Genomic DNA, 12612 nt, shown 5'->3' on the forward strand with positions numbered 1-12612 from the left:
AAAATTTTATAATTTGTATGGAAACACAAAAGACCCTGCATAGCCAAAGCAACCTTGAGAACGAAAAACAGAGCTGGAGGAATCAGGCTCCCTGACTTCAGAAAGCTGCAAAGCTACAGTAATCCAGACAGTATGGTACTGGCACAAAAACAGAAACGTAGATCAGTGGTACAGGATAGAAAACCCAGAGGTAAACCCACGCACATATGGTCACCTTATCTTTGACAAAAGGGGCAAGAATATACAATGCAGGAAAGACAGCCTCTTCAATAAGTGGTGCTGGGAAAACTGGACAGGTACATGTAAAAGAATGAAATTAGAACACTTCCTAACACCAAACACAAAAATAAACTCAAAATGGATCAGAGACCTAAATGTAAGACCTGTCACTTCTGCCTATGTTAGAGGAAAACATAGGCAGAACACTCTATGACATAAATCACAGCAAGATCCTTTTTGATCCACCTCCTAGAGTAATGGAAATAAAATAATAAACAAATGGGACCTAATGAAACTTAAAAGCTTTTGCACAGCAAAGGAAACCATAAACAAGACAAAAAGACACCCCTCAGAATGGGAGAAAATATTTGCAAATGAAACAACTGACAAAGGATTAATCTCCAAAATATACAAGCAGCTTATGCAGCTCAGTATCAAAAAAACAACCCAATCCAAAAATAGGCAGCAGACCTAAATAGACATTTCTCCAGAGTAGACATACAGATGGCCAACAAACACATGAAAGGATGCTCAATGTGACTAATCATTAGAGAAATGCAAATCAAAACCACAAAGAGGGGGCTTCCCCAATGGCGCAGTGGTTAAGAATCCGCCTGCCAACGCAGGGGACACGGGTTCGATCCCTTGTCTGGGAAGATCCCACATGCCGCGGAGCAACTAAGCCCGTGCGCCACAACTACTGAGCCTGTGCTCTAGAGCCTGTGAGCCACAACTACTGAGCCCACGTGTCACACCTACTGAAGGCAGTGCACCTAGAGTCCCTGCTCTGCAACAAGAGAAGCCACCACAACGAGAAGCCTGCACACCGCAACGAAGAGTAGCCCCCGCTCGCCGCAACTAGAGAAAGCCCGCGTGCAGCAACGAAGACCCAACACAGCCAAAAACAAATAAAATAAATAAATAAAATAGATATAAATAAATCTATTTGAAAAAAAAAAAACCACAATGAGGTATCACCTCACAACGGTCAGAATGGCCATCATCAAAAAATCTACAAACGATAAATGCTGGAGAGGGTGTGGAGAAAAGGGAACCCTCTTGCACTGTTGGTGGGAATGTAAATTGATACAGCCACTATGGAGAACAGTATGGAGGTTCCTCAAAAAACTAAAAATAGAACTACCATATAACCCAGCAATCACACTACTGGGTATATACCCTGAGAAAACCATAATTCAAAAAGATACATGAGGGCTTCCCTGGTGGCACAGTGGTTAAGAATCCACCTGCCAATGCAGGGGATTGGCAGGGACGTGGGTTCGAGCCCTGGTCCGGGAAGATCCCACATGCTGTGGGGCAACTAAGCACGTGCACCACAACTACTGAGCCTGCGCTCTAGAGCCTGCGTGCCACAACTACTGAGCCCACGTGCTACAACTACTGAAGCCCGTGCGCCTGGAGCCTGTGCTCCGCAACAAGAGAAGCCACTGCAATGAGAAGCCCGCGCACCACAACAAAGAGTAGCCCCTGCTCACCACAACTAGAGAAAGCCTGTGCACAGAACGAAGACCCAATGCTGACAAAAATAAATAAATAAATAAATTAAAAAATATATATATATACGTACCACTGCACAATGTTCACTGCAGCCCTGTGACAGGACATGGAAGGACATGGAAGCAACCTAAGTGTCCGTCAACACTTAGGATAAATGGATAAAGATGTGGCACATATATACAATGGAATATTACTCAGCCTTAAAAAGAAACAAAACTGAGTTATTTGTAGTGAGGTGGATGGACCTAGATTCTGTCATACAGAGTGAAGTAAGTCAGAAAGAGAAAAACAAATTCCGTATGCTAACACATATATATGGAATCTAAAAAAAAAGGTTCTGAAGAACCTAGGGGCAGGACAGGAATAAAGACGCAGATGTAGAGAATGGACTTGAGGACACGGGGAGGGGGAGGGGTGAGCTGGGACGAAGTGAGAGAGTGGAATGACATATATACACCACCAAGTGTAAAATAGATAGCTAGTGGGAAGCAGCTGCATAGCACAGGGAGATCAGCTCTCGGTGCTTTGTGACCACCTAGAGGGGTGGGATAGGGAGGGTGGGAGGGAGGGAGATGCACGAGGGAGGAGATATGGGAACATATGTATATGTATAACTGATTCACTCTGTTATAAAGCAGAAACTAACACACCATTGTAAAGCAATTATACTTCAATAAAGACGTTAACAAAACAAATTAAAAAAATAATAATGTAAATGTCCATCTGCCTTTCTCAGACAGCTGTTGGGTCTCCTGGAGGCAGAAGAATAAACTAGGTGGCTTTTTAGCGTCCTTTCTAGGCTCTCAGTTGAGATGGCCTTAGGGAGAGTGGGGATTACCCTGACCACTTGCCACCTGACCAGCTGACTACCAGACTGCCCCTGATTTCCCTGAACAAGGATCTGATGGCGGGTCCAGGGTGACCTTGATATTCCTAGCCACATCACTTACTCATATCTGTGTTTTTTTCAAGGTCAATTTCTTCATCTTCTTGAAAATCCTCAAGCTTCTCATCTCTAAGCTCAAAGCTCATCAAATGTGCTTCAGAGATTATAAATACAGGTGAGTGGCCTGAGGTCAGTACCCAAGAGCCCAAGATTATTTTTACCCCTTTTGGCCGTTCTGGCTAATGTCCCAGGAAGGGGGTAACATTGCATCAGTACGTTTATCTCCGGACACAAGGGTGTCAGCAAGAGCCCCTCTGAAAAAGGCGCCGTGGGATCATGTAGGGCTTTTGCCAAAGATGAGGACCTTCCGAGCCCATGCAAATGAAGTCAGTGGTGAGTAGTGAAGGGCACACACATTCCCCAGCAGGACACTGTTAAAATGCTCCTAAGAACGGGTGCTTTACGGGGACAGGAAAGAGTCACACGAAAGGGAGTTTGACAGTTGCCTTCCTTCGGGAAGGAGTTGAGGCAACAGAATAAAGGATATGTTGTAACTCAGGAGAGAGTATTTGGGTATTTGTAAGATCTTGAGTAAGACAACCGCAAACTTTTGGAGTCCAAGGGAACATTCTTCACACAGTCACGCTTTCTTTGTGACTTGCCATTGCTGCATCCCGTGTTCTGCTTTCCATGGTGACAGCGGTCCCGTCGCAGAGTAAGTCAGATCCTGGGTGTTTATTGAGCTCTGCATTGCTGTCACTCAAATGATGAGTGAGTGAGAGAGAAAGGGCTCCCTCCCACCTTTCCCAGGTACTCTGCTTTCTGTAGGACGTGTGCACTTCTTGGGGACAGAGGGTTTTAACCCAGAGCTCCTCTCCCATGGTAGAGATTTTAGTCCTTGTGGTAGGGGTGGAGGTGTGAGTGAGGGTGGCTGTACCTCAGCTTCTCCCTTTCTCAGGCCAGAACGGGCCCCGAGCCGGGTGTGCCGGGAAGGTCGTTTGCCCATTTATCTGACAAACGTTGAATGAATGTCTAAAATGCGCTTGGCGCCGTGCTTCAAACAAAAGGTGAATAGGATGGGGGCCCCATCTGTGAGGAGCACACTTTCTAACTCGCCAAGGACCGGGATGTGGGTGTGGAACATGAGTCGGGGGGCTGATGCTGGCGTTGACCCCACACTGACCTTGGGCAAGTTGCTTGGCCTCCCTGGGTCTGCTTTCTAGTATGTCACATGGGAGCGTCACCCCAGACCCATCCTCTGCCTGTGATCAGGATTAAAGGAGGTCCTAGTTACGCCTGTCCCAATCTAATCAGATGTGGTGCGTGGTATTTGCCCCGGGTGTCCAGACCCCAAATCCTGTCAACCTAACCCCCACCACCCCCAGGAGTTCCAGAAGGGTAAACACACCATTCAGGACCAGGCAAATATGCACGGTATTGGCTCTAATGTTGCGTAACCTGCCCCTGGCCCTGGGACACTTGGGCTGGCCTGGACCACACAGAGCTACGCCGTCTTTCTCGGCGCCTCCGGCCGAGCCTGCAAGTGGCTGACAGGCTCTCTGGCCCTTTTCCCAAGGCTCAGCCTCTCACCACTCTGTGAGGATGGAGGTCCAGGGCCAAGAGCAGGGCTTCTCCCACCTACCCTGCCTGGGTCCATTTAGGGAGGGAATCCTCTCACTAACCAGGCACCGTGGAAACCCAACAGAGGACAGCACTCCCGGGAGACAGAAATGGGGCAGATGAACGCCAAGGCACCACTTTCCACACAGACTGAGAGCCTAAACCCTGCCATTTTGTGCCTCCAAAGCCCACCAGGTACTGCTGGGGCCATCCCCGAGCGTCAGACCCACAGTGGCCCCTACGATAGTTTTCCATCCTGGCTATTTTAAGCATCACCAGACAGCCGGCCAAAAGCCCTGATGTGTGAGCTCTTCTACTGGATGTTTGGTTCAGTAACTGAGGGTTGGAGCCCCACACAGGGACTTCTTACAGGAGAGTTCCTAGAAGATTCGGATACACAGCCAGAGTGGGGGCACCACGGGGCCAGATGTTCTAGTGAAATAACGCATGGAGCTTTCTGGTCAGCCGTGGCAAATGTGTTTCTAAGCAGCCTTGACAGCCTCTTTTCCAGGCTCTTCTCTAGAGTTATCCAAGACGGTGGCTCTCAAACTTTTTTTAAAAAATTAATTAATTTTTGGCTATGTTGGGGTCTTCGTTGCTGTGCACGGGCTTTCTTTAGTTGTGGCGAGCGGGAGCTACTCTTTGTTGCAGTGCGCGGGCTTCTCATTGCGGTGGCGTCTCTTGCTGAGGAGCGTGGGCTCTAGGCACGGGGCTTCAGTAGTTGTGTTGCGCGGACTCAGTAGTTGTGGCTTGCAGGCTCTAGAGCGCAGGTTCAGTAGTTGCAGCGCATGGGCTTAGTTGCTCCGCAGCATGTGGGATCTCCCAGGACCAGGGCTTGAACCCGTGTCCCCTGCATTGGCAGGCAGATTCTTAACCACTGCGCCACCAGGGAAGCCCCTTTCAGACTTTTCTGATCACGTGTCTATTAGTAAAGAATGATGTCACTCATCATATATATACATGGTTTACTGAACTACTACACACATGATACACCAAAATAAAGAAAATTATAAAGGATAGATAAAAATGTAACACACACAGAACTTCTATTCTCCTCTCTTACTATGTATTCTTCCAACACCAAATGGATTTCCTCGTACAGCCCTGAAGTGTGCATACCCAATTAGGAGGCAATTATCTCTGGAAGTGTAACTCAATATACTGGGGAGACCTCCATGGCTGAGCAGTGATTCAGGACAGCTATTTTGGGGAGAGACAGAGTAACCCTGCCTAGCATAAACGATCTGTCTGGAAACCTCTCCATCCTTCTTCAAGGTAAAATCTTGAAAAGAGGAACCTGCCTACCTGGAGGCCTCCCAGCGTGAGACACCTCACCTTGGCGAGTTTGATGTCTACCACCTGGGGACTGTCCTGGGGAGACTTTTGCTGTGAGTGGCTGAGAGTTTGGAGGGCTAAGTGTAACTGAACTCTAACTTGGTCTAACTTAGTCTAACTAAGTCTAACTGAACAAGAGACTGATCTACAAACCAGACTATACAACTATTCATTCTTAGAGTCTGTGAAAAGTGGGAGTGGGACGTTCCTGCTAGTGCCTGCACTCCCTGTAGAGTTGACACCAGAAGATCCAGAAAGCCAAAGCCGTCACCAGAATGCTGCTTGGTGATCACGTCATCAAAGTAAAGGGGTTGGTGTTGAAGGATCACTGACGGTGGCCTGAGAAACCACCACTGCCCTGTGGTGCACCCGTCCCGGTGAGAGGGAGGTTCATTCCCCAGAGTCTCCACCCCTAGGGCCGGATGAGTACTGAGAACGTCCTGCTTCTTTGTGACTTTTCCTGCCATTTTGGTTGGCCGTGTGCTTTCTGTTTATTCTTTCTCCACGCAGAGTGCAATACAGTTGATTAGCTAATGCTTATTAATTAGCAAAAAGTCAGGGCTCTGTCTCTTAGGACACACCCAGGCCACCTTATTTTACTCTCTGGGCCAGGGAATCCTACAGCGTCGAGAAGCACATTTGCCCATCTCCTTGTCACAGCAGCGCTAACTTCCTCATTTCTAAGTTCTGGGAAGGCTGCTTCCCGTCACCCCAACGGATCATGAGCGCCCCCAGCTCACACTGCCCTCCTCCACGTTGAAAGGTTCTCCTCTTCCACGTCCCCTTCCATTAGGGCCCCCTGCTAGGGGGGAAGGAGGAAGGGGCAATGGGGCCCAAATGCATTTTGTCCTAACTGGTAGGAACAGCCCAGCCTACAACTCTCCCAGATTTTGAAAACTTTCAGAATGTAGTTCTCAAGATTTGCGCCCCCCACCCCGCCCCGAGGAGTGTATTTTAGGAAAGTTTAAATTAAACACACTTAGTCCTTGCCAAAGAGGCAAGTGGCTAGGAGCTGGAGACCTTTTGCAGTCCTAGCCCTCAGCCCCCGGCTTCTGTCATTCAAGAAGGAAACTGTAACCAGCCCAGCTGCCTGCCTGGTCTGGACAGGGACAGCTGAGCCAAGCCTGGAGAAAGAGCAATGTCCCTGGATCGTGGACAGACACCAGTGGACCCTCAGCTGGGAGGGAGTTCTCTGTTCTTTGTGGTTCCCGGCATGGAGGTGACTCTCTCCTCCTAGATAAACAATCTTAACTTTCCGTGTGATGCATGGGGCAGAACTCTTACGGAACTTATAAAGGAGAATCATTTCTTAACATGCTAAACCCCAGACCCCTTTCTGAAAGAACTTTCAGAAAAATGTCACAAATGGAAGAAAAATAATCCAAGTCACTGAGGTTGTGAGCAACTTTGAGGACAGGGACAGATGCTTTAAAAACGGTGATAGCTAAGTGTTACTGACTGCACATCATGTGTCGGGTACCATTTATTCTGAGGGTTGGGCCCATGTTATTTAACCCTTACAATGACACTGTCAGGAGTTATTGCTACTAATATTTTTATAATTATTTTAACATTTCAGATGATATTAGTAGTAGTATAATCCTCATTTTTACAGAGAGAGAGGTTAAATAATTTTCCCAAGGCCACATCGCTAGTAATTGGCGGAGCTGGGATTTGAACCCAGGCCCCAGGTTCTGCCCCGTGTCCCGTTGCCTTTGGCCCCAGATCCTCCTGCTTGATCATATGTCCAGGGCAGATGCCCAATATCTGTTGAAGAGCTAACCGACGGCAATAAACTAAACCATTTAAATAAACAAATGACTGAAGATGAGAAACAGGCATAAACACAGTTCATAAGAGGATGCTGCTATAGATATTTATGGATTTTCATCTGAACAGAGACGCAAATAGTCCTTTGTCCAAGGAGAATTGAGAATCAGGTGAGGAGTGGGAAATTCCTTCTGACATCCACCCAGAGAGGTGGCAGGTATTAAAATGGCCCAAAACCTCATAAAAAGATGATCATTCCTTAAAAATCCTCCTGTCCTAAGTGTGGGATCTTGGCTTCTGGAATGTGAAAAGGACATTAGTGGAAACACTGGTGAAATCTGGTTAAAGTCTGGAGTATGGTTATTGGCCATATGCCAACATTAGCTTCTTAGCGTTGCCGAAGGTACCATGGTTCTGGAGGGTTTTCACGTTAGGAGAAACTCAGTGAAGGGTATGTGGGTACTCTCTACATAATCTTTGCTACTTTTCTGTAGATCTAACATTATGCCAAAATGAAAAGTTTATTTTAAAAGCATAATGTAGTAGCATGGCCCCAAGAATAAGCTGATGGTAAGACGTGGGTCTGCGTGTAAGTATGTGTCATTAAAACCCATATACTGCAGAGCAAGGGTCGCAGACTCACACGCTTGCAAGGGCCAAGGAGGCTGGTTGGGTTGGAGATTGTGGGTTCCCTGTAAAGGCTGTAACCGACGACTGCCAAGCAGGAACTGGGGCCTAGCATGGCCAGATCTCCCCATTTTTCAAAGGAAGCTGAAGATCTGGACCCCTTTGCTTGAAATCACCTTTTTTTTTTTTTTTTTTTTGCGCAGTACGCGGGCCTCTCACTGCTGTGGCCTCTCCTGCTGCAGAGCACAGGCTCCGGGCGCGCAGGCTCAGCGGCCATGGCTCACGGGCCCAGCCGCTCCGCGGCATGTGGGATCTTCCCAGACCAGGGCACGAACCCACGTCCCCCGCATCGGCAGGCGGACCCCCAACCGCTGCGCCACCAGGGAAGCCCCACCTTATTTTTTAAGGATGGCTCCAATAGCAAAAATCACTACCTAGCATAAGCAGAGACTGTCTGCAGGTCAACTATAACCCACGGTTGCCACTTGGCAACCTCTGAGCTACAGGGTTTTAAAACACTCCTGGAAATTAGACAAACAAGCAAAACCCAGAACTCTTGAAATAGTCTCTCCTTGGGAACACCTTAATGTTGCTCAGCTAAGTGAGTGTGCACGGGTGAGTGTGGGTGTGCAAGTAGGTGTGAGCTCGGCTCAGGAGAACCACGTAACCAGGGCCTGTGTCTCAGACTCCCCACTCCTTGGCCTCCCCTTGACCATCGAGGCCCTGGGACGCTCAGCCCATATGCTCCGGGGGAGTCCCTCTCCTTCGTGACTCCTACTCAGCTGTTACAGGCTTTAGGTCCTTTTAGGGCACGAAGGTGAGTTTTTTTGTTTCATTGATAACACTGCATCTGAATGACTCTCACAGATGCAAGTTTCATAGTAAGCACTTTCTCTTGCAGAAAGTTAAACCTTCTTGAAGATACTGCCCATGAGGGGCTGCTGACCCTCTCTGTTTCCACATCTTTAATTCCACGGGGTTTTTATTCAGTGGGGAGGAAACTTCTCCTAGTTTGGCCCTTTAAGACAAGGACTTGGGCTCAAAAAATCATCAAATTTAAGCTCTTTTTTTCCCAATGTGTATCAGACAGTAGCTTTGTGTATGCCCTGAATAGGTCACCTGTGCTAATGTAGTTTGAAATCAAGAAGCAGCTCAATGGTGAAGAGCAGTTGTTCCCAAACGTGGCTGCTTGTCAGTATCCTGTGGGGAGTCCCTTAAAGATTCTCATTCCCAGAATCCAACCTCCAGAGGTTTTGATTCAGGGGGTTGACACTGGGGCTCAGGAAGCTATAGAGAGAGCGAGCCAACCAATAAAAATATATCTATTTTAAAAGCTCCGTAAGGAATTCTAATAGTCTGTCCACTTGGGAACCACCAGTATGCGGTATGGAATGTTTGGGTCCCAGCTGTGCATTTGCACGTGGGCGGTACAAAGGAATGTTTGTCTTTTTTGTGTAGAGTGTATACAACAGCAAGCTTCCACACAGGGCTTTTCACAAGGAAGATCAGTTTCTCATTTCCTGCTGCCCTTGCTATCACCAGGGTTGGGGGCAGCTTGGGGCAGATGATGAAATCCTGCTTGGAGTGTGCAAGGCCTGAGTGTGAGGTCAGAAGCCCCACTTCCAGGCTGGGAGGTACCACTTAGCGGCTGCGTGACCCTGGGCAAGTCATTTTCCTTCTCAGGCTCCGTAAAGCACTGACACTGGAAGTCCCAAATAGAGAAGGAGGTAGAGGCACCTGCTAGCTAGGTAATAGGAACTTGTCAAACCTGATAAGGGATGTAATGTCCTATGGTGACAGCCATGTGCATGGAAATCTATCCATCAAACAAAACATTAAGATCTGTAGGTATATCATTATATGGAGGAATCCATTCATTCATTCATTCATCCAATTCATGTTTTCTGAGCATCTTCCATGAGTCAGGTGTGGGGATGCATCAGTGGACAGGACCACACCGGCCCTTAAGGCATTCAGCGTGTAGCCAAGGAGACAAAAGGGAAAATCAGCTATTTATCAGTGCCATTAGGGCTAAACGATGCACAGAAGAGCAGGAAACGTTGCCCGTTCCCAAGGCGGCTTTCATGACACGTATTTGATTGCTATTTGCAGATTGGCCAAGTCCACGCTGGTCCTCATTCCTTTATTGGGTGTTCATGAGATTCTCTTCTCTTTCATCACGGACGATCAAGTTGAAGGATTTCCAAGATACATACGACTCTTCATTCAGTTGACTCTGAGCTCCTTCCACGTAAGTTGATGTCTGAACAAGGACGCCTTTGGCTTTGGAGAAAACAAAATGCCCTTGATCCAAACACACTGGAAATTGCGAGAGCCCGAAGAGGGAAAGAGAGCTCTGGTTACTAGTAGGATTTATCGGCTTTGGCATTAGAAGGGGGTGGAGATGGAAATGCTGTTTTAATCCTGCCAGCGTGACTCGGTGACTAAGAAGGGAAAAGTGGTTTGTTTCCGGCACTATAATAGTTGGTGTGACTCACAATCATATTCACCGTGTCAGCATGAAGCCTTTTATTAAGCGCCTATTTGTGCTGGGTTCTCTGCACAGTTTGTGCAAAATGAACAGTGAGTAGAGACCAGGAGGCTCTCGGACTTTGACAGGTGTGTGTGGGATGAAACTAGAAACAGGAGGCCACCTGTGGTTCAGGTACCTGGGTGTTTTGGTTATCCGTGGCTTCAATTGTCATCCATTACTTAGCAGATTAAAGCGACAGTAATTTTTATTATTTCTCATGATTCTGGGGGTCAAGAATCCAGGTAGGACATAGTAGGCATGTCTCACCTCTGCTCCAGGGATGCTTGCTGGGGCTGAACTTTCTAGATGACTTCTCCACTTGTATGTCTGGAGCCTAAGCTGCGGAGGCTCAGGTGGCTGAGACTGGCTGGAGTGGCTTTATTTGGGTCAAAATAAATTTCATCGAATCCCCACACTCACCAAAGGCCCAGGGGACAGAGCCTGAGGTATGGTAGGGGCAACTGGACAGTGGCTCTTTTTACCTTCTGTTAGAGCTGAATTGCACGTGGCTTTGAATGGAGACAGAGCGCCCACTGGTAACTTTTTGTCATTTTGAAACCATGTTTAATTTACTTCAATCTTTTGGGGGATTTCAAAGGCTAAAGTTTAGTCACTTGGGTTTCCTATGTTGCTTGGTCTTAATCTTCTTTAAAAAGTAATCCCAAATTCGAAACAACAACAACAAAACAAAAAATTACAGCTGTTACGTCAGTAGTATTTGGTGGCCTTTTTTCCTCTGAGGATTTGATCGGTCATGTGACCCCTTGATCAGCTGATCTCACACACCCGAGGCCAGCTGAAGATAAGACGCTCCTGCAGAGCTTTGTGGGACAGATTTCTTTGTAGGACAGATCCTAGCCTACCAGACTCCCTGGCAAGGGAGCATGTTTGGGTCACCCATTACTGTGTAGCAAACTCCCCCCAAACTTCATGGCTTGAATCAGAAACTATGTTATTAATCTCGAATGATTCTGTAAGCTAGGCTGTCTGGACTCAGCAGGGTGAACCTCTTGATACATGTCATCTTTGAATGGGGCTGCAAACATCTGAAGGCTTGATCTGGGCCAGAACATCCAAGACAGCTCATTCACACGGATGGACGTTGACATGGGCTGTTGGCTGGGAGCTCAGCTGGGGCTATCGATTAGGAACCTAAGTTCTCCATGTGGCCTCTCCACCTATCTTGTGCATCTCAGAGCATGGCAGCTGGCCTCTTAGGAGTATCCCAAGAGCAAATGCCCTAAGAGGGAGGAAGCAGACACTTCCAACCCTCTTAAGGCAAAGGCTCGGGAGTCCCAGAATGTCACTTCTACCACATTGTGCTGGTAGAAGGAGTCACAAGGACATCCCAGATTCAAGGGGAGGGAAGATATGGTCCATCTCTTGATGTGAAGGGTCACATATGCCTACTAGGAGGGGAGAAATCCTTGGGGCCATCTCTGGAGACCAGCTACCACACTGATCGTTTGGTCCTGCAGCAGCCTGAGCTCAGGCACCACCGAGGAAGGCAAGGAATCAGAGCAGCTCTGCAGATGGAGCTAGAAACACACTTAGGAGCTTGTGCCTGGACAGAGGCCATGCACCTTCTAAAGACCCCCACGCTGTTCCCCTCCAGCCCGCCAGGCAGAGGTGAGAGCACGGGTGGGCAGATGTGCAGGTGCACGTTCAGTGGGTCGTATCTTAGTGACTCCACCATAGAAATTAGCACTGGACCCAACAGCTTCCTTTCCTTACTGCTTTAGGGGACCCTTCACTCTCCCAAGGGCCTATTGCTTAGAGAATTTCACCAGCCTCCTGCCGTCAAGGGGTCTTTGGAGAGACCACCAAGTGGTGGTGACACATGGAGTGAGAGCCATCTGTTCGTGGGACCGCTCCCTTCACACTCGCTTCATCTAGAATGAGAGTCAACCAGACTCCAGGATGTCCCTCCAACCATGACTCAAGGACCTGACGAAGTGAAAGACACACTTGTGATGAGGAATCCTATTTCACCCAACTCATTTGTGAGACTTCCGGCACGCCGAAAGCACGCCCAACCCCTTCCAATATCTGGCAGTGAAAAGACCAGATAAAGGTGGTCTTCTGGTTGGGGGAAGGGGGCGGG

At 48.0% G+C, this 12612-nt stretch overlaps 1 protein-coding gene across 1 annotated transcript in view; it reads left to right on the top strand.

Annotated features, from left to right (window-relative positions):
- The window catches only part of GLP2R (glucagon like peptide 2 receptor), a 50997-nt gene that overhangs the window by 32742 nt on the left and 5643 nt on the right, over positions 1 to 12612 (top strand). Inside the window, exons 10-11 of the mRNA XM_027131058.1 lie at positions 2710 to 2798; positions 10088 to 10226. Of these exons, the coding sequence (XP_026986859.1) occupies positions 2710 to 2798; positions 10088 to 10226 (228 nt within the window). The remainder of the gene's footprint in view (positions 1 to 2709; positions 2799 to 10087; positions 10227 to 12612) is intronic.

Source organism: Aethalodelphis obliquidens, unplaced genomic scaffold (genome assembly GCF_003676395.1).
Source record: "Aethalodelphis obliquidens isolate GAN/ISIS:26980383/991018 unplaced genomic scaffold, ASM367639v1 scaffold38, whole genome shotgun sequence".
Taxonomy (NCBI): domain Eukaryota; kingdom Metazoa; phylum Chordata; class Mammalia; order Artiodactyla; family Delphinidae; genus Aethalodelphis; species Aethalodelphis obliquidens.